General features: G+C 40.1%; 1 protein-coding gene across 13 annotated transcripts in view; it reads right to left on the bottom strand.

The window, feature by feature from the left end:
- The window catches only part of TMEM164 (transmembrane protein 164), a 160,311-nt gene that overhangs the window by 67,706 nt on the left and 69,672 nt on the right, over positions 1 to 22,933 (bottom strand). For 9 of the 13 annotated variants that reach the window (XM_059910123.1, XM_059910115.1, XM_059910124.1 and 6 more), the window contains one exon: positions 19,085 to 19,134. Coding sequence is in view for 10 of the 13 variants with exons in the window: in XM_059910115.1 (XP_059766098.1) it covers positions 19,085 to 19,134 (50 nt within the window). In the remaining 3 variants the exon portion in view is untranslated. Of the gene's footprint in view, positions 1 to 6,972; positions 7,136 to 8,687; positions 8,749 to 19,084; positions 19,135 to 22,933 lie in introns of those variants that run through there. The other 4 variants (XM_059910118.1, XM_059910117.1, XM_059910119.1 and 1 more) reach the window with 2 other exon arrangements.

The raw sequence follows: 22,933 nt of genomic DNA, 5'->3' as shown, positions 1-22,933 counted from the left end.
AGTGGGGCAATGGGCAGATACATATTCAAAGTGCTAAACAGGTGTGTGTGGGGGGCCTGTCAACCAAGAATCCTATATCCAACAAAACTATCCTTCAAAATTGAGAGAGCAATTAAGACATTTCCAGAAAAGCAAAAACTGAGGGAGTTTGTTATGACTTGACCTGCCCTGCAAGAAATGCTAAAGGGAGTCCTGCAGGTTGAAATGAAAGAACACCAGACACTAACCCAAAGCTGTATGAAGAAATAAAGATCTCAGTAAAGGAAAATACATGGGCAATTATAAAAGCAAGTACTAGTGTAACAGCAGTTTGTAACTCTAATATTGTCTACATGATTTAAGAGATTAATACATTTTTAAAAACACAATTATTAGTCTAAAAGCTAGTGTTACTGTAACTTTGGTTTGTAATTCCACATTTTGTTTTCTACATAATTTAAGAGACTAATGCATTTAAATAGATTAAGTTTGGGGGCATACATGTATAAAGATATAACTTTGTGACATCACTAACTGAAAGGGGTGGGGATGCAACTGTAAAGGAGCAGAGTTTTTGTATATTACTGAAATTGAGCTAATAAATTCAATGTAAAATGTTATAACTTTAGGATGCTAAATGTAATCCCCATGATAACCACCAAGAAAATTGTTGGAGAATATATGCGAAAAGAAATGATTAGAGTATTAAATTGTTACACTACCAAAAAAAATCAGCTAAACACAAAAGAGGACAGTAATGCAGGAAATGAGTGACAGAAAGTTATAAAGCATATAGAAAACAAATAGCAAAATGACAGAAGCCCCTGCTTATCAGTACTAACTTTAAATGTAAATGGATTAAACTCTCCAATCAAAAGACAGAGATTGGCAGAAAGGATTAAAAAAAAAATATGATCCAACTGTATGCTGTCTACAAGAGACGCACTTTAGATCCAAAGACAGAAATAGATTGAAAGTGAAAGGACAGAAAAAGATATTCCATGCAAATGGTAACCAAGAGAGCAGAGGTGGCTATACTAATATCAGACAAAATAAACTATCAACCAAAAGAGTTTACAGGACTTCCCTGGTGGCACAGTGGTTAACAATCCGCCTGCCAATGCAGGGGACACAGGTTTGATCTCTGGTCTGGGAACATCCCACGTGCCACGGAGCAACTAAGCCCATGTGCCACAACTACTGAGCCTGCACTCTAGAGCCAATGCACCACAACTACTGAAGCCCGCGTGCTCTAGGGCCTGCACACCATAACTACTGAGCCTGCGTGTTGCAACTACTGAAGCCCGTGCACCTAGAGCTCATGCTCCACAACAAGAGAAGCCACCGCAAAGAGAAGCCACCGCAATGAGAAGCCCGCACACTGCAACAAAGAGTAGCCCCCACTTGCCACAACTAGAGAAAGCCTGCGTGCTGCAACGAAGACCCAACGCAGCCAAAAAATAAATAAATAAAAATTTATAAATAAATAAATAAATGTCTGCCCAAATAAAAAGAGTTTATAAGACGAAGAAAAAAATTATTTACTAATAAAAGGTTCAATACAGCAAGAAGATATGACAATTATAAACATGTTGGTACCTGATAACAGACCATCAAAATATATGAAGAAAAAATGACCAAGTTGATGGGAGAAATAGACAGTTCTACAATAATAGTTGGAGACTTCAATACTCTACTCTCAGTAACAGAACAGTCAGACAGAAGAAAAGCAAGAAATTTGAGGACTTGAACAGCACAATAAACCAACTAGATCTAACAAACATATAGAGAACACTTTACCCAACAACAACAAAATTCACATTCTCTCAAGTGCATTTGGGACATTTCCCAGATAGACCATATGTTAGGTGGCAAACTAAGCTTCAACAGATGTTAAAAGATACATATTACACAAAATATCTTCTCTAACCATAACAGGATGAAGTTAGAAATCATTAACAGAAGTACAGTTGACCCTTGAACAACATGGGCAGGGGGTGTTTTAGGAGCACCAATACCCCAAGCAGCGGAAATCTGCATATAACTCTATAGTTGGCCCTCCATATCCAAAGTTCCATGTTCACAGATTTAACCAAACGCAGATTGTATAGTACTGTAGTATTTATTGAAAAAGATCCGTGTATAAGTGGACCCATGCAGTACAAACCCATGTTGTTCAAGGGTCAACTGAAAAATGGGAAAATTCACAAATTTGTGAAAATTAAATACATTCTTAAACAATCAATGGATCAAAGAAGAAATCACAAGGGAAAGTAGAAAATGAAATGGAAATCAAAATCGTAATAAGATACTATCTCACACCACTAGAATGGCTACTATCAAAAACAGAAAACAACAAATGTTGGCAAAGATATGGACAAATTGGAACTCTTATACACTGTTGGTGGGAATGTAAAATGGTACAGCTGCTGTGTAAAACAGTATGGCAGTTCTTCAAAAAATTAAAAATAGAATTACTATATGATCCAGCAATTCCAATTCTGGGCATATACCCAAAAGAATTGAAAGCAGGGGTTCTATGGGATATTTGTACACTGATGTTCATAGCAGCATTATTTACAATAGCTAAAACATGGAAGCAACCCAAGTGTCCATCAACAGGTGAATGGATAAACAAAATATGCTATATACATACAATGAAATATCATTCTGCCTTAGACATTCTGACACATGCTACAACATGGATGAACCTTGAGGACATTTTGCTAAGTGAAATAAGCCAGTCACAAAAGAACAAATACTGTATGATTCTACTTGTATGAGGTACCTATCTAGAGTAGTCAAAATCGTAAAGACAGAAATGCTGGTTGCCAGAGACTGGGGATAGGAGGTAATGGGATTTATTGCTTAATGGGTACAGAGTTTCAGTTTTGTTTTGTTTTGTTTTTTTTAATTTTATTTATTTATTTATGGCTGTGTTTGGTCTTCGTTTCTGTGCGAGGGCTTTCTCTAGTTGCGGCAAGTGGGGGCCACTCTTCATCGCGGTGCGCGGGCCTCTCACTATCGCGGCCTCTCTTGTTGCGGAGCACAGGCTCTAGACGCGCAGGCTCAGTAGTTGTGGCTCACGGGCCTAGTTGCTCCGCGGCATGTGGGATCTTCCCAGACCAGGGCTCGAACCCGTGTCCCCTGCATTGGCAGGCAGATTCTCAACCACTGCGCCACCAGGGAAGCCCAGAGTTTCAGTTTTTGCAAAATGAAAAGAGTTCTGGAGATGGATGGTGGCAATGGTTGCACGGCAACATAAGTGTACTTAATGCCACCGAACCGTACACTTTAAAAATGGTTAAGATGTTACATTTTATGTTAAGTGTATTTTATCATAATAAAAAAATGAAAAAAGATCTCATAGAACTGTACGCCAAAAAGTCAACTCTACTGTATGATAATTAAATAAAATTCAAAAATATATGAGAAGCAAAACACTCAACTCTCCCAGCCTCAGCTTTTACACCTACAAAATAAGTGATCCTAGACTCTAAGCCTTTTAAATAGTGCTTTTTCCCTCTAGTTTTAACACTAAAATTTTCCAACATACAGAAAAGTATAAAAATAATATAAAAAGAACCTCTGTGTCCAGCATCCCACTTTAATAAATTTGAACATTACTGATTTAGCTGAAGTTCCGTGTAACCTTCCTGAATACCATTCATCTCCTCTACTCCCTAACCAGATGGAGCCTTTATTCTGAAGGAGTTGGAGTCCTTCCTATGTTTTTATACATTATTACATTTGTATATATCCACAAACCATATACATTGTTGTTTCACGTCTATCCCATTAAATAAATGATAAATGATATACTGTGTGTGTGTGTGTGTGTGTGTGTGTGTGTGCATATCCATCCCCTTCTGCAAATTACGTTTCATTCAACATGGCTTCTTCTAATTGGCCATGTTAACACACTTAGTCTGTTTTTCACTGCTGTATATTATTCAATTATATGAATATATTAGAAGTTATTTATACATTGTCATGTTGATTGAAGTCTGGCTCGACATTTTTCCCTTCAGCCAGGAGCTACGTTAAGATTTGCTTTCTGTTATTTGTATTATAAAAACAATAGATACATTTCTATCATCCCAGAGCCTAGGGTTCTTCCACTCTGAACTTCTGTTTCCGTAAGCCCTTGGTCTCAGAGTATATACGTTTTGCCCGCTGTGTGAGGCCCCACAGCACAAGCCTGTCATGTAGCAGGGAATGCAGTTAGGATCCTACATCTTTTAACTCACTTATCAGAAAGCATGCCAAAAACCGCTGAATCTAGGTGGAGGTCATAGCCGTGCTTGGTGTACTGCCCTGTTCACCTTTCCATATGTTTGAAAAATTTCAGAATAAAAGTTGGAAAATAAAAAACAAGTAAAGAAAACCAAACAAGTATAACAGGAAGGCTTGGCTGGCTTTGCCTGTGGGCACGAAGATAAACTTCCTGGTTGCAACTGGCGGTTTCCCACTTCCTTGTTCTGGACCAAATGGGGCTACACAACTGCAGAGGCTCCAAAACCTTTCTTCCTGTGAATTTCATGAAGTTGGCCAAAGGCCCCATCTGGAAAGTGCTCAACTAATGAAAAGGGTTACTTATCCGAAGGCAGTTTTCATTCTGAAATTCTACTTATCTGCATGAAAGCAATTTTCCTTCCCTGGGATCCTAATTCTAACAGTTAAGTTAGTACACAGATGGTGAAGCGTCAGGACAAGGGTAATTCTATATATTATTAACACCTATTGATTACTTAGTCTATGTTAGGATCATCTCTCATCTAATTGTCACCACCAAAGAAGTAGTTACTATTCATAGGCTTCTTTGACAAATGAGGAAATAGATGCTAAGATTTAAGCCTTGCTCCGAAGGCTTAAGAAATAGCAGAACTATATAACCTAAAGCCATCTACTTCCACCGCTGTCTTCAAGATTCCACAAATCATATCTATCCAAGAAACCAAATGTCGAATAACAGGGCACGGTTTAAATACATATTATGTCCACTCAAATGATGAAATACTATGCAGTCATTAGAAATCATGTTTAGAAGAATATTTAATGACACTGGGAAACAATCATAGCATATTAACTTTTACTATATTACAAAGTAGCATGTCTAAAATAATCCCAATTTTGTTTTTCATAATGGGCATATATACACAGAAGACTGGGAGGAAATTATACCAACATATTAACCGAGGAATTATCAGTTATTCTTATTTTCTTCTTTATTGTTCTGTAACACTTGATGTTTTCCTTATAGTGACGGGATTACTTTTATAATGAGAATGAAACGTCTATTTTTTTCTTTTCTTTTTTTTTTTCCTTTTTCTTTCTCTCTCTCTCTTTTTTTTTTTTGGCCGCACCGTGCGGCATGCAGTATCTTAGTTCCCCGACCTGAGACTGAATCCGTGCCCCCAGCAGTGGAAGCGCAGAATCCTAACTACTAGACCGCCAGGGAATTCCCCCTACTTTTTCATTACCCACTGAACAGCTCCTACACAGCTTACCCAAACCTTATCTATTATCCTGTACTGTTTTTCCCTCCTGGAATTACTTTTGCCCAATAATTAGCACAGTAGATTCTGCACTTGGCTTCCAAAAGGATTAGGTGTGCTGACAAAGTACAAAGAGGCCCAAAATGATCAGTCCCCGCTCCTCTGCTGAGAACTCCTTTTCATGCTTCCCCAGACGGGAAAAGTCATCTGTTGCTTTTACCGGGAAATTGCGTACATTCAAGCACATGTTGAAAGCAGAACAGCCCAAAGAGAGAGAAAAAAAACAAAAGCAGTCCCTGCTCCAAAAACCTTCAGAGAGACTTCCAGGAGAGAATTTGGGGCAATGAAAATACTGAATCAGAATCTGTGGGCCAGGGACTTCCCTGGTGGCACAGTGGTTAAGAATCTGCCTGCCAATGCAGGGGACACGGGTTCAAGCCCTGGTCTGGGAAGATCCCGCATGCCACGGCGCAACTAAGCCCAGGTGCCACAACTACTGAGCCCGCGTGTTGCAACTACTGAAGCCCGTGCACTCTGGGGCCCATGCTCCACGACAAGAGAAACCACCACAATGAGAAGCTCGCACACCGCAACGAAGAGCAGCCACTCGCCGCAACTAGAGAAAGCCCGCGTGCAGGAACGAAGACCCAACACAGCCAAAAATAAATAAATTTTTTTTTTTTAAAAAAAGAAAGAAACTGTGGGCCAAGACTGTAGAAGTCAAAAATTCCCAGGAGAGAACAAAATTGAATATGTACACGTGGGGAGAAAGGCTGCTTCTGCTGTGTGTGGAAGGGGACGGGAGACCTGTGAACAATCTGAAAGCTTCTTCCCTCTTCTGTGCATTAAGGGAGAATATGTATGGTTGCAGGCAGCAAGCTGGCAGTGGCTCAGAGGACCGCAGACACCAGAGCAGCTTCCGTATCAGAAAGGAAATTGGTGTCCTTGAATTGCTGTTTATTTACTACGGATTTTAGGTTCCCAGTATCTTTCCCTTTGAAATCTACAGCATTCATATGTACGGCTTCCTCTCCCGTGCCAAGAACAGTCTTAATAAAGCTGCTCAGGTCAGAGGCAGTCTCCCAAACACCCTTTTCAGTAATGAGTCCAAAGCTAGACCAAAAAGCAGCTGCCTCTGAGGTGAAGATGCCAAAAGGCTGCTCCTTTGGGGCTTCCAGAGCAGCTGGTCTGTTGAGCACTAGGAAAAGGGGTGCTGAGATGGTGAAACCATTAAGACACAACAGCTTCAGCCAGAGCCCACCTCATGAACTCAGGGCAGTCCTAGAGATAATGAGTCTCCCTGGGGAGAATACTGCTGTTTAAAAATCTGAGTGTATAATAAATGGGATCTAGAAAAAGGGAGGGTCATGGAGCTATTGAACTCTCATAATATCATGTGGCCCCAAGGCCAACAGGGCATCAATCTTGCAATGCCAAGATCACATGTCAGGCTGTCCTAATTGCCCTCACACACCCCCATGCTTCCCTCACCTACCTTGGCTCACACCCGGCCTCCAGACCTCTTTCCATCCAGCAATGCACCCCTGCTCTCTGTAGCACAGATGAAATTTCATCTCATCTCCTTCAAAAGCCTCTCCAGATTGAGTCAGCAGACACTCATGACCAAATAATCCTGCTTGCATCACAGGTCCACTCCCCTCCATGGGTACATGAAAATAAGCAGATTTAAGGGGTTCAGCGTTGGGAGGTGGGGGTCCCCGTACCCTACACTTCCTGAGGCAGAGGACGTAAACCAGCTCTGGGCTATGTGCTTTTTTTACCTGGGGTGGGGCAGGGGAAGAGTTCTCTGCCATGGGTGCTCACAAGACAGCTAAGCTGGCTGATCACAACCCAAAGCTAGTCACTCCCTTTTCCTCCATCTATTCCTTCAAAATACCCCAGCTCAGAGAGAGGAACGTCCCAAAAGGCTGGCTTCTCTAAGAGGTTCCTAGGCCCTTGTGAAACCAAGAATTCCATCCTTTTCTAAAGACAGTTTTCAGCTTGCTCTTCGGCATCCTGGCTGCTAAGAGGCTATTGGCACTCAGAGCCCTCTGTGGTGGCGGGATCCACGGAGACAGGGAAGGGGGAGTGAGCGCTCGCTACCAAGTGATGATGCCATCTTCCTTCCAACAGAGAGCACGAAACTCCGAACTACCCAGCGCTGCCCAAGGCTGCTCCTGGCCATGCCTGCAGTTCACATGACTGGTGGCCCTTCAGCACCAGCCCCGCCTTTCAGCTGCAATAGAGAGCTCCTAGATTTCCTCCGACTTCAGCTTCAGATGGGGCACGATCATATAAATGGATCTGGATATGCTAACTCTTTTCTAAGAACAACATTAAACACACCGGAGACCTGCTTCCCCCAGGGAGATGGGAGGCCACGGTTAGACTTTAGGCTCTTTCCAGGTCTTAGAAACGCTGAGGGCTGCCAAGGCTAGAGCTGGGAAGTTGGAGAACGTTTTCCACACCACTGAGAGAAATGTGGCCTGGGGTCCTGAGAGCAGCATTGTTTCCAGAGGTGAAGGGCCCAGGTCTCCAGCTGACAAGCAAATCCTAATGGCACAAGAATCTTGGCAAGGAGGTGCAGCAACAGCTGACTCAGACTAGCGGCTGTTCCTTTTTAGCCAGTGAACCTGTTGTGGTTAATAACCAAAACACTAGGAGTTTCTAGCCTTGGGAAGAGACCAGATCATCTACAGGAAGCATCACCAGTCGCCAAGAAGGAAGGACCGGCTGGCTTTTCAGCTGCATCTGATACGAACACTTGTGACAGCTGCAGAGGTTCCCCAAGCCTCGGGAGGGAGGAGAAAATCCCTGCTCCAATCGTTATGCCAGGAAGTGTGACTATAAACTCTGGGTATCTCTATCCCTAAAGAGCATGGGATGATATCACCAGGATGAACTGCAGCTTTCCAGAACCCCACCCCACTCCAACTATGATACTCCTTTTAAATACTCGATAAATCTGTCTCACCGCCTTTGAGCTTTGGGCAAAGTCCCTGTCTTATTGTACACATGGAATTTCCTATTCCCTCCTCCTCTCTTTCTGTGTGCTAGATCGAATGGCTCTAAACGCAGGGTCAGCAAAATATGGTCCTCCTGTTACGTTTGGGTCGGGAGAGGGGGGGTGATTTGCGTGGTAAAACACACATAATATAAAATTTACCATCTTAACCGTTTTTAAGTATATAGTTCAGTGGCGTTAAGTACCTTCACAGTGTTGTGCAACCATCACTGTCATCCGTCTCCAGAACTTTTTCGACCGGTCCTCCTGTTTTTGAAAAGTTTTATTGGAACACAGCCAAACTCATTTGTATACATACAGTATTGTCTATGCTGCTTTCATGCTACAGCAACAGGTATGTAGTTAAAACACAGATCATATCGCCTACGACACCTAAAACATTTATTATCTGGCCCTTCATAGAAAAAGGTTGCTGACCACTGCTCTAAACCAAAATATAGGGAATTCCTTGGCAGTCCAGTAGTTAGGACTCTGCGCTTTCACTGCCAAGGGTGTGGGTTTGCTCCCTGGTCGGGGAACTAAGATCCCGCAAGCTGCGCAGCACGGCCAGAAATTAAAATACATATATATATATATTTATATATACACACACACACACATACACACACACACACACATATATACATACATACACACACACACTGGATTTCTAGTTTAAAATAGCATTTGCTTAACCGCCACTAACACAGCCTCTCCCAGCTTTCCACTAAAATACCTATCAAGATACAGAAAATGAGAAAACTCCCCCAAATTACTGAAAACTTAGACTGATGGTCATCCTGTTAACAATAATCTGGAAGAAATCTCCATTAACAATAAACCTAAGGCTGAAATGAGAAAAAAAACAACCTGGGGCCAATTCGTGCAGCAGAAACCTGAAACAAGATAGTAAAACAGTGAGTCCTTACACCACGGTCAGCCTCACGGCTTAGCAATGCAGAGTTCATCTAGCAACCAGCAAACTGGACAGCCACGCCTCCACTACAGGGCTACTGTCTGCAAGGGAAACCAACAATTCCCAAAGCTGGTCTATATCCGTTTGGAGACTCCTCCCATAAACCAAAGGGCTGAAGTGATGGCTTTGGTACTGCCACACTGCATTCTGGGAGTGGGAGACTTCACAAGTAAAACTCAGGGACCAATGCATGTTGGAGGCTGTAGCTTTTCACATACTTTATATGTTCAGCGTATCAGAGAATCTAGTAGTAGGATTAAGCGATTCCATATGGGTCCAGCAGAACCCACCAGATGAAGCTGCTAGACACTGGGAAATGGGTTGGAAGCTCTGTGCATCAACCTGGCCACCAGGAGTGGAGCTGAGAAGGGGTTCTAACCAATACCAAAGAGAATATGAGGATACTCAAATGAAATCCACATACCCTGTGTCTTTAACAAAGAATAAATAAATCCTCCTTCTACTATGCATAAACATACCCCCAAAGACAGCATGCTTCCTATGAAAACCTCTAGCAGCAGAAGGGAAATGCGTATCATTCTGAAGACTTGGAGGAAGCACAAAAGTCTACATTTAGTGTCTGAACCAGAAGAAATATTTTAGAAAATGGCATCCTCAAGAGAATATAAGAAAACATGGACTCTGTGAAACAGGTGTAGAAAGCCACTGGAATAAAAACATATTGAGAAGGAAAGACACCAAACTGGAGTGAAGAGAAAGCTCAGCAAACTGAGGAAGAATTACAAAGAAATATTGTAGCAGCAGAATTAAATTTCACACTGGAGATGGCGAAGAGCAGAATCTATCAAATTCGTAGTATGGTGGTCAAATCTGAACCTCTCCCAAGTATGCGGAGGAAAAGGAAAGCTGACCTTAGAAATCCAACAAAGGTTGTTATTAGGAAATCTATTAATGTAACGCACCAAATGGGGAGGTCAAAGGAGAAAACCCAAATGAACCTCTCAACAGATTCTCAAAAAGCATTAGCTAAATTCAGCAACCATTCCTGATTTTAAAAGGGGGGGGGGGTTGATAATTTAAGAATAAATTCTTTAACATTATAAAGGATGTTTAATCTTAACCAACAACCAACATGAGAGTCAATAGAGAAAACGCTAGGAACATTTCCACTAAAATCAGAAAGAAGGCAAGAATTCCTGCCAGTACTACTATTATTTAACATTGTCCTGGAAGTTCTAGCTAATACAATCAGGCTTGAAAAAAGTTTTGCTCTTTGAAGGGAGATAAAGTTATCATATGGGAGTTGATACTATTAATTTCCAAAATAATCCAAGTGAAGCAACTGAAAAACTACTAGAAGAGTTAAGCATGGTGGCCAAATATAAAATAATCATATTAAAAAAATCAAAATCTTTCCTATGTACCAGTAATAATTAGTTTGAAAATATAATAAATAAATGATACCATAAACTACAAACTGTCCAGGAATGACGTTGATGAGAAATCTGCAGGATACACAATCCACACACACCCCCTAGAATAAATTAAGAAATCTACCATATGTCTTTTCCTGGATAGAGAGACTCATTATGGTAATGACATTAATGAAATTTTAGATTTAGTCATTCCAATCAAAATAACAGTATTTGGAGGAAGAGTCTGACAAAAACATTTTAAGTTCATTTGGAAGGAAAAAATGGTTCAGACTAGCTATGAAAAAAGTGTGAGTAAAGGAACAGTCTGGGAAGAATGGTGAAGAGAAATCTGGCCTGCTGGCTGTTACAAATACAAGAGTCTGAAATTGGTGGCAAACTCAACAGAGACATCGATGGGATAGTATAACAAGCCACCCAAATAAACCCTAGTGTCAAGGAGGAAGAAATTTTCCTCTGCCCTACTAGGTTCTTCTGGATGGTCTAAGAATTCAACTGACGTGAGACAGACTAACAGGAGAAAATCATACAAAAGTTTAATAACATGTATACATGGGAGAGAGCCAGGAGAACTGAGAAACTTGCCAAAATGGCTGGAACCCTCAGCTTAAATACCATCTTCAGCTAAAGACAAAAGAGGATGCGGGGAGTAGATACGTGGGACTTCAAAGTTGAGGGTAAGATGGGAAAACAAATGTTTGGTAAACAAATGTTTGCGAGGACTCTGATCTCTAGAGTCTGCCTACAGCTTCCCCTGCCACGCCTAGCCCATACTCGGCAGACATCTCTGGTGATAGCTCGATTTCAGAAATAGGCCCTTTATCTAAATTCTTTAGGCAGCTAACGGGGAGGTAAAAAGAAAGACTTCCTGAGTCTTCTGTCTCTTAAAAATAATCAGCCGAAATTAATCCTCATGCCAAAGAGACACATTTTGGGGGTGGCAAATTTTGCTCCCCTATGCTAGCATATATAAGAATTTATGCTTGATAAAAATGTGACAGCAATAATCATAGGGGAATAGTTAATCAACAAAGAGTGCTCAAATAAATGACAATTCGGGGAAAAATGTTTTATCCCTACCTCATACTATGTACAAAATGAATTTTAGATAAACTGACAGCTAAATATTTACAAAACATTAAAAAACTAGATTGTCTATCTGATGTTAGAATGCTAAAAGTCTTCAAGCACAAAAGCACTGGAAGAAATTACCATGGTCTGAAGGTGGTGCAGAAACCAATCACCGTGACCGATAAAAATGTAAAATATACATCAAAAGCATCGTCAACAAGTTAGAAGGCAGTCTGGGGAAAACATTTACTGCAAAGGTGATAAAGGATTAATATTCTTTATACGGGGACAACTCATGCAGATCATCAAGAGGAGAAACACCTTTACATAAAAAAACTGAGAACACAGAAGTGACAATTCACAAATTAAAATACATAATGAGTAATAAAGCATAGTATGTATACATTTGGAATTTTCTATAATGAAATTTGAAGGGAAAAAAAAACTGAGGAAAAGGGCAAGGAGAAAGGAAAAGAAAAGCAACCAGTGAGACGTGGCGGGGAGCTGGGGTGTACCTGCCCTCTTTCCTTTCCCTTGGGTTGCAAAAGGGAATCTTATTTATTAAGAACCCAAGAGGCAGGCTAGTTCATATTATGTGACGGGGTATTTTCCCTAAAGGTAACTGAGACAGGTACCTTTTTTTGAAACTAGTAGCAGGACAGTAAGCACAGAATGTTCTCTTAAGGATATATTGGTTTTACTCAAACCTGAGTGACAGAAAGAATTCTGTGGCTTGGATATTGAAGATGGTAGATAGCTCTTCAGATGAGAACCACTCAAAACAGCCAAATGAATACAAAGGAAATGGCTCAGACTCAGAGACACACAACACCACTGCCTGTACAGACACAACACAACGAGCAAGTCTGGTGCTGCTATCTGAGCATCCACAGCGCGGAGGAGCCAGGAACGGGAGGGGGGGATAAGAGTCTAAACGCTGCCAGGACGGAATTCTAGGAGTTGGAGGTCAAAAGAGCACCATATGCCCAAGTTGCTGCAGTGGTGGACCAGGTAGAAACCCCTTCCAATCTTAGCTCCACGTTCTAGATGCATGCTTTTCCTTTAGGCAGCCAGTTACAGCAGCAGACTTAGCAAGTCACATGTCAACTGTGGGCCACATAAATGAAGCACTCTGGGACCCAGCCAGAACACTGGGGAACCGTCATTCCCAATTGTCAAGTGCAGCGTGGGAACCCTGTGGACAGTCCCGCCCCTTCCCCACCCTAAAGAGAACTGCCAGCCCTTGCCCAGCATGGCGCACCATAGTCCTTTCCTGCAGTGACTGGGCATCCCTCCATGAAGAGCATGCCAGCCCCTGCTTAGCTGGGAAGCAGACAAACTCATATGTGGCTGGCACAGCAAAGGGCCAAAAGAAAAAACAAGAGGTGGGTAAGACAGCGCTAGTCAATGAACCCACAGCAGTGCCTGTCTGTGTACACTGAAATTTATGAAATTTTAAATAGGATGTTGTCATGGTTTTTAACCCTTTCAATAGTACCAGAAGAGCGGAAAACATTCACTTCAGCAACATAAGGCAATGATTAGGAGCACTGGCTCTGCAGTCAGAGAGACATTGGATCAAATCTCACCTATACCACTTACATGCCACTTAAATCACATAAACTTTCAGAGCCTGTTATCTTGATCTAACTGAGGATACTATCTGTACCTCCCACATAGGTTTGTTGGAAGGATTAAATTAGATAATTCATGTTAAATGCTTCCCGCCTTGACTAGACACACAGTAAACCTGATTATGAGCATTAGCAGGAAAAGGAAGAAAGCCAATCCTGACTCTGCCACTGTGTAATTTTAGCCAAGTTATTTAAAATCTCTTGTCCCCAACTGCTTTATCTGTCGTGTGGATATAATGTATTCCTTATCTCATAACATTATTTGAAGGATTAGATAAGATCGTTTAAGACAAAGTACTTTGAAAACAGTAAACAGAGCTATACTAATGTAACATGGAGTAATTCTTTTAAGAGCTGTCTACTTTCTAAAACACTGATTTTCAACTAAATTTTTTTTTAAAAAAAGGCAATCCCAAAGGTGACATACTGTATGATTCCATTTATATTGACATTCTTGAAATGACAAATTTATAGACGTGGAGAACAGATGAGTTGCCAGGGGTCAGGGACAGGGCACAGGTGGGAGGGTAGTGGACGTGGCTCTAAAAGGGCAACAGGAGAGATCCTCATGGTGATGAAACTATTCTTTGTCTTGACTGTATGGCTGTGATATCGTACCACAGTTTTGTAGTAGTTTACAACTGGAGGAAACTAGTTAAAGGGTACATGGGATCTCTCTGTATTTTTCTTACAAGTGTTTCTAAATTATAATGATATATTTATTATACAATATTTTATACATTTATCTCAAAATACAAAATTTAATTTAAAAATTTTGTAGACAATGTGAGTTCATGATAAAATGGGGGAAAATCTGGGATATCAAGTGAACAAAGTAGAATAGAAAACTATAATTAAAGAAGACAAAAAGTAAAGAAATAAATTATATAAATCTTGAGAGATTAGGAAAAAACAGGAAAAGGAAATCAATAAAGATAAAAAGTTGAAAATTAAGTGTATATATATATACACACACACACACACACAAATAAAATAAGGTAAAAAGGATAAATATATGCAAAACCAGGTTCTATAAAGCAACCAAAAATAGATAAAAGTGCTTACTAACCTGACTAAAATATAAAATATAAGAGAGAGAACACAAAACCAGACAAGGTTAAGCCCAAGAAAGAAAACATGACTACAATGAGGAGATAGTCTTTTAAAATTATAAAATAAGAGGGTAGCATATGCTCAACTAAATTCATGGCAACATTTTTGAAAACTTAGAAGAAATAGATATTTTCCTAGCAAAATACAAATGACCAAAATTGACCCAAAAAGATTTGAATAGATGAACTACCATATAAAACATTGGAAAGGTAATTAAGGATCTACCAACTGAAAAAGACATTGAGACATCATATTTGGGCTTCACAGTTGAGTTTTATCTGACCTTAAAAAAACACACACACAATTTCTAAGGACAGTTAAAGTATTCCAGGCCAGAGAATAAGAAGGAAAATTCTGCAGTTCATTTTACGTAATTTACATAATTTTAATCCTTAAACTTGATGAAAAGAATCCAATAAAAAATGACTCCAGGGACTTCCCTGGTGGTGCAGTGGTTAAGAATCCGCCTGCCAATGCAGGGGACACGGGTTCAATCCCTGGTCCGGGAAGATCCCACATGCCGCGGAGCAACTAAGCCTGTGTACTACAACGACTGAGCCCGCGCTCTAGAGCCTGTGAGCCACAACTACTGAAGCCTGCGCACCTAGAGCCCGTGCTCCGCAACAAGAGAAGCCACCACAATGAGAAGTCCGCACACTGCAACGAAGAGTAGCCCCCACTGGCCACAACTAGAGAAAGCCCGCACGCAGCAACGAAGACCCAACGCAGCCAAAAATTTAAAAAAATAAAATAAATTAAAAAAAAAATGACTCCAATCTCACTTATCAATACTAAGACCAGGTTCTAAATAAAAGATTGACAAATAGAATCCAATAATATATTACAAATAGTAATATTATTACATTATTTCAGCAATGTAAGAGTTCAAAACCAGAAAATCTAATGGCATAATTCACTATATCAAAAACTTAAATTAAAAAAAGGATCAAAAACATTGAAAAAGCATTTGATAAAATACAGAACCATTTCCGTTTAAAATATCTCCAAGTAAATGTGGAAACTATTTAAATATAATAGACTATTTGACAAATACCAACAGCAAATATGGAGAAACGCCATTTCTATTTGAAATTAGTTATAGACAGAGTGGCCCACCAGCATCATTTTTATTTAATGCTGTCTTTGAGTTTCTAGCAAAACAGAAGAAAATGAAATAAATGATATAACCATTGGAAAGAAAAGATAAAACTAAAATAAAAGTTACCAGAACTAACAAAACATTAGGTAAGATAGCTAGATATAAAAACTATTTTTAAAATTAATAAACTTTTTCTATTCTAGCAAGAGGCATTTAGGAATGGAAAGGAGGATAGTATTCCACTCATAATGAACAAAAAAGTTCTTAATTCTTTAAGAATAAATGTAGCAAGAAAGGCATAAAACAAGATCTGAGCAGATGGAAAGAAATGCCATTTCTTAGACAAAAAGAGCTATAGGTTTTAAAAAATCAATTCTTACAAAACTGAAATATAAATTTAATGCAATTCTAATTAGAATCCCAATAGGGTGGGGTTGGGAGGGCTGAATAAGTGATATTAAAATGTGTACAAAAGAAAAGCCAAGAAAAATATTATTTAATCTAATGTAATCCAATCAACATGATTTAGGTACACAAATAGACACACAGATGAAACAGAACAGAGAATCCATAAATGGATTCTCATATATAAAAAGTTTGATGACAAAGATAGCAGTTCAGTTCACAGGGGAGAGTAAGGATTATTTAACATATTATGCTACTGTCACTGGTTATCCATCTTTGAGAAAACAATCTTAACAAAGACTGAGGTGGGGGCTTCCCTGGTGGCACTTTTTACATTTCTATTAAAAGGTTAAGTAGGGCTTCCCTGGTGGCGCAGTGGTTGAGAATCTGCCTGCCAATGCAGGGGACACGGGTTCGAGCCCTGGTCTGGGAAGATCCCACATGCCGCGGAGCAACTAGGCCCGTGAGCCACAGCTACTGAGCCTGCGCGTCTGGAGCCTGTGCTCCGCAACAAGAGAGGCCGCGATAGTGAGAGGCCCGCGCACCGCGATGAAGAGCGGCCCCCGCTTGCCGCAACTAGAGAAAGCCCTCGCACAGAAACGAAGACCCAACACAGCCATAAATAAATAATAATAAATAAATTTAAATTACTTATAAAAAAAAAAGACTGGGAACCCAGAAGCTATAAGAAAATAATCATATTTGGATATGAAAAAAATTATGTGGAAAAATATACCATCAGTAAAGTTAATACATACAGATTTGGGAAAGATATCTATAATAAAGATGGTAGACCAAGGGCCAATATCCAAAATATACAAAGAGGCCTTACAGGTTAAGAAAAATATAAATAACCCCTAGGAAATGGGCAGATAATATGAACAGATAATTCAAAGAGAAAATCCAATTGGACCAAAAAAAAAGAGAGAGAGAGAGACAAAACCAAAATGCATTAGTAGCCAAGGAAATACATCCATTAAGTTGTCAGAATTATAAAAGAACCATAAAACCTTATGCTGGTAGGGATGTGAAACAAAGAATAATCTCATATGTTACATATAAAAGGGAAAAGTGAATTATAACAGCCTGTTTTTATAAATCAATATGGTAACAAATATTTATTTATATATAAACATTTGTGTCTGTGTGTATAAATTGAAAGCACCAGTATATAAGGGCATAAGCACAATGATGTTTAATTCAGCATTGACTGTAGTGGCCGAAATCTGGAAAGAATGTAAATGTTCATTAGTAGGGGAATAGCTAAATAAATTGTTTATCCATGAAATATTTTCCAGTCTTTTAAAAGAAAAAGAGCCAAGAGACTTTGATAGATTTTCATGAGATGAAAAAAGTAGGATGTGTTAAAGTATATATAGAATTCTATTTTTGTAGAACAATTAACAAAAACAAAACATTCCAAAACCCATGTGTGTGTGTGTGTGTGTGTGTGTGTGTGTGTGTATAGCTGTGAGCATGGAGAAAAATATGGAAGGATACATACTGGTTTGGTAATATACAGGGATGATGTGGAAAGGTAGAAGCAAGGGACAAACCAAAACAAGGAAAAGGACAGGGTAAAAAGGACCACTATAAAAAAATAAATCCAGCAGTTATATTTATGTATTTTATATGTACAAACACACATAAATTGAATTAAATTTAGAAAAGATACAGTAAAAAAACTAAATGTGGTCTCTGCTTGTTAAAAGAAAAAAAAAGAAAAAAAGACAGGCAATAACCAAAATAATCTCTTGGTAGGATTAGGGGTGGTGTTTATTTTCTTCTTTATGTTTCTGCATTTTCTATAATGAGAACTGTTACTCTCATAATAATGAAATAAAACCAATAAATGTTACTTTTAAAACATTACACTGAAAAACGGAGCCCATTTTGGGAAATCAAGGGGAGAAAACAGGGTTAAATACACCTTCCGCTTAGGAGCTTGTCCAAGTAAGAGCTTATGAAATCAGGATCCATTACCCCTCATCCAGCAGAAAGTTATTCACCTTAGGCAAGAGACTAAGTGGCTATTCCAAGGAGCTATCTGAAGCAGCAAATAGGGTATATTTTCCCCTACCTAACACTTTAACGACTTAACTAAATCAGAAAGCCATTTACACCACTCTCAATTATCTAAGGATCTGCTGGGCTCTTTACTTTTTGCCCCCTCTCTCTGGCTTGCAGCCATTTCCCTGCTCAGAAACAGCTCCAAAATGGGGGCCAGAGAAGGGGGAAAGAGACAAAATTAATTGGGTCGATTTAGCTTCTCATTAGCAACTCTAATAAAAGGTTTGATAAATGAGGTGGTCACAACTCGTGGTTAAAATGAGGCTTCCGGGACTCTTGAGAATTTCATTTAAGCAAACTTGACTTCAGACAAACATGATTTGCCTGCAATACACTTTAATGGATCTGATGCTTTCTATTTTAAAGAAAGTCAGGACTTGTAATAAGGTGATATTTTTCTCTCCTCACTTTAATTTGCACTTTAACAACAAAAAAAACACATAAAAACACAAAACAAGGTCCTTCAAAGTATCCTCAGTAGAGCAGCAGGACCACAGTACAAAGATTCGCTAAAGGAGGGGAGCTGTCTGGCCCCCAACATACTCAAGAGAAACTTTACGAGGGCGGCCATCTTCCAAGGGGGGAATGTCTTGGCCATAAAACACCACCACAAAGAATCGCTAAAAAGGATCTGTCAGGGCTTGACAAAAGCACAAAGGCCAAATCTCCACATACAACATTCGCCTGTTTCATTGGACCCTTGAAGACTTTTGTCCCTTGGGAAGCCCAGACACAAAGCAGTGCAGGTTCAAGGTGGTCACAAGCAATGTGTTCATCATCCTTTGTTATCAAACAGACAAAGCAGTTCAGCAATGGCAACAGAAAAACAATCTCCCCTTACTTGAAGACGACGACAGCTCCCGGACATGGAGGGCAGGCCAGGAGAAAGATCTGCAATGGAAAAAAAATTAAGTATGGTTATCAAGAGAAATGCTGGACACAGTGAAACAGTGTTATTTTAATAATAATAATAATAATAAATTTTTAAAAATTAAGTATGGTTATCAAGAGAAATGCTGGACACAGTGAGACGGTGTTATTTTAATAATAATAATAATAATTGATTAATTAATATTAATAATATTAATAATTAATAATTGCAGAGAAAGATCTGCAATGGAAAAAAATTAAGTATGGTTATCAAGAGAAATGCTGGACACAGTGAGACAGTGTTATTTTAATAATAATAATAATAATTAATAAACAAACTCTTACACAGAAAATGTAACATAAAAGACTTTAAAAGACAAGCAAGTGGTGTTCCAAACATGTTTGTGTTTGCACATGCATCTATGTGTGCCTGTCTGCTCCGGCTGTGTGTGTGTGTGTGTGTGTGTGATGGGGAAGGGGTAGGTCGGGGTGAGAGGGAAAGAGATGGATGGAGAGCAGAAGAAGTAATTGGTGGAGAGGTAGGAGATGGGGAGAGCTTTTCTTAAGCCATTTCAGCCTCTAAAACACTTCCTCTTAACCTCTAGAAGACTCAATTTTTCAATTCTTCAAGTTCAGCATGACACGAGTAGCCAGTATGACAAGCTTTTAACCTAGGACAAGTAAAAATGGATTCTGAGATAGGACAAATACACAAATGCCATCTGGTTTGCCTCCCATGGGGGAAGGTGGGTTAATCAATACCTAGCTTTGCCAGATTTAGAAAGAAAAATACAGGATGCCAAGTTAAATTTGAATTTCAAATAAACAATGAACAATGTTTTAGTATAAGTATATCCTGAATAGTGTATGGAACATACATATACTAAAACATTATTCATTGTTTATCTGAAATTCAAATTTAACTGGACAGCCTGTATTTTATCTGGCGATCCTATCAATATTGCCACCCCCCAGGCTCTTAACCTCCCTTTGACTTTGAAGGGGAGCAGAATTTACTACCCCAAAGTTTGTTTCTTTGGCATAAGGATTACTTTAGGCTGATTGTTTTTAAGAAACAACAGACATAGGAAAAGCTCTGAAAACTGTGTAGAAGTTACCCTTCTGTAAGAGACATCTACATTTATAAGGAAAATCTCCATTTGTTAAGGTGTCTCCCTTTAGGAAAAGAAGGAAGACTCTAAATCTCTAGAAACTCTCAACAATGGAGAAGGCAAGGCCCTAAATCTGCCTAACAACCTTACCCTTGTTCACTGTGCTTTTCCTGGTCACCTCCAGGAACTGGCCTTCTCCTCCACCCCTACCCACCAACCAACACTCAACATCTTTCTTTTATCTTTGGCTGGAGATGGTATTTAAGGTGGTGGCTTGGGCCATTTCAGGGAGTTAGTCAGTTTTCCTGGGTCTCCCTCATGTATACAGGAGGTATACATGTTATTAAACTTCCGTTGTTTCTCTTCTATTATTATTATTTTCCTCCCTCACATTTGATTGGTTTGTTTCGAAGCATGACTAAGTGGGTCCCCTTCTAGTCTCCCTGCTCAAACCAAACAAAAAGAACCTGGCCCTTCTAAGAGACCATCAGTTCCATGCTACTTGGTTTGAACTAGGCCTGGGTTACAGCCTTCAAAAACCTACAGCCGTGGCAGTCTGACTGCACCAAAGCACTGGTTCTCAAGAGGGACAAGGAAAGCCCTGCAGAGAGCACTTATAAAATGTGCAAATTCCTGGGCTCCCCCCATTAGGAATGCTGATTCCAGAAGTTTGGGGTTCCAGGAATCTGCGCATTTTAACAAATGCCCCAGGAGATTCAAACACTCCAGGCAGCCAGATGTGCTGAAGATTTGATCAAAGACATTCAGCAAAAAAAGAAAAAAAAAAAAAAAAGACATTCAGCAGGACGAAGGATTGACAAAAGGATGAAACTCATGTTTATGGAGTTACTTTACCTACGGTGACTTAATGGTGAGGATTCACAAAATCACTGATATGTGTCCCTCTCTTGTGGTGAGCATTTATGAGCAGACATTATCTGCATTATGGGCTACTTTGGCTTTGTCACGAGTATATTCTTTATATTCTGTCCTTCAGTTCTCTCAGAATCTACACTTAAGAGGAAAGGGTACTATAAGGAAAATCACTATAAGTAGAGACACCTGCTTGAATCCCTGCCACGAAGAAGAGAAAGAATGGAAAAGAAAAAGGGTCTTGAAAGGAACACGGCCAGGAGTCCATTACCCACACAATACTTCATCAGAGAACCCCACCAAGAAAATATCCATCGAGAACAGGCCTTTCCCCTGTGGATCAATTAGATTAAAAGTGCAAAACCAATGACAATTGCAGGTCCACAATCCTTTATCTGCAGTCGCCAAATCCAAAAGCTCTAAAAACCAAAAGTCTGTTTTTTGTTTGTTTTTTTTTTTTTCAAAACTAATTTGGTAGCAGATATGACTTGAACTGAGCTGAGGCTACTTACAGACTTTATTCCATTTATGGTGAGTATTCATACATTTTCCACAAAAAGAATGTATTTTGAATACGGGATGCTGTCCCAGACCCCACTGGGAGTGTCTGTAAAACACGTTCACTGGGGCTTCCCTGGTGGTGCAGTGGTTGAGAATCTGCCTGCCAGTGCAGGGGACGCGGGTTCAAGCCCTGGTCCAGGAAGATCCCACATGCCGCGGAGCAACTAATCCCATGCGCCACAACTACTGAGCCTGCGCTCTAGATCCCGCGAGCCACAACTACTGAGCCCACGTGCCACAACTACTGAAGCCCGTGCACCTAGAGCCCGAGCTCCTCAACAAGAGAAGCCACCGCAATGAGAAGCCCACGCACCGTAACGGAGAGTAGCCCCAGCTCGCCGCAACTAGAGAAAGCCTGTGCGCAGCAACGAAGACCCAACACAGCCAAAAAACAAAAACAAAAAAACACGTTCACTGTATTGTCTTTCTAAAATCCAAAAAATTCAGACTTATGAAATACATCTGACCTTAATGGTTTGGGATAAGGATTGTCAACTTGGAATTTCAATCATCCAAACATGAACTTAACCCCACTCCTCAACCCCACCTGTCAGGAGCAGTCCAAGAAAGAAACAAAGCTGGTATTCTTTACCACTGACCCAGCAGTAAAGTTACTAACCTTAGGCAAGGGACCAAGTTGGAGGCTGTGCATAGTTACCCAGTATCAGGCCCATCAAAGGCTACATTCAGAAGCTACAGTATATAGAAAGCAGACAGGGGCCCCTAACCACCTTGGAAAGAATACTTCTGGAGTCACCTAAGAGCCATGCCAGCAGTCTTCCTGAGCTTCTGGAATACCCCAGATACTTCCAACATGCTAAAACAGAGAAGCAAAAATGCGACACTGGGCCCCACTGTTAACTCTTACTTTTCTATACCCACAGCCAAGAGGAGATAAGCAGATTCTTGGGGGCCGATTTCCCTGTAACTACTCCATTTGGCTGGTTCTGATCCACGACAGCCCTATGCCAGAGGCCCAGAAACCTACTGAAGAAAGCAAGCCTCCAGTCCCAACTCACTCATGGATCTGATTTCTCTTCAGGTAGCTCAGCTAGTCTTGACTGTAACTGAGTTTTCCAACAGTTACTTTCCTGCGGCCATGTCATTTCCAACCAGCACATTGGCCTTCCTCATCTTGCCTGTCTATTCCCAACACCAGGATAGAGGGTATCTTTTTCAAGCAACCTTTAAAGTAGATACATGTAGACACATCAAAAAAGGAGATTTGAAAAATGATCCCAGGGACTTCCCTGGTGGCGTAGTGGTTAAGAATC

The sequence above is a fragment of the Balaenoptera ricei genome, chromosome X (genome assembly GCF_028023285.1).
Source record: "Balaenoptera ricei isolate mBalRic1 chromosome X, mBalRic1.hap2, whole genome shotgun sequence".
NCBI classification, from domain to species: Eukaryota; Metazoa; Chordata; class Mammalia; order Artiodactyla; family Balaenopteridae; genus Balaenoptera; species Balaenoptera ricei.
This window is presented reverse-complemented; position numbering and strand designations above follow the sequence as displayed.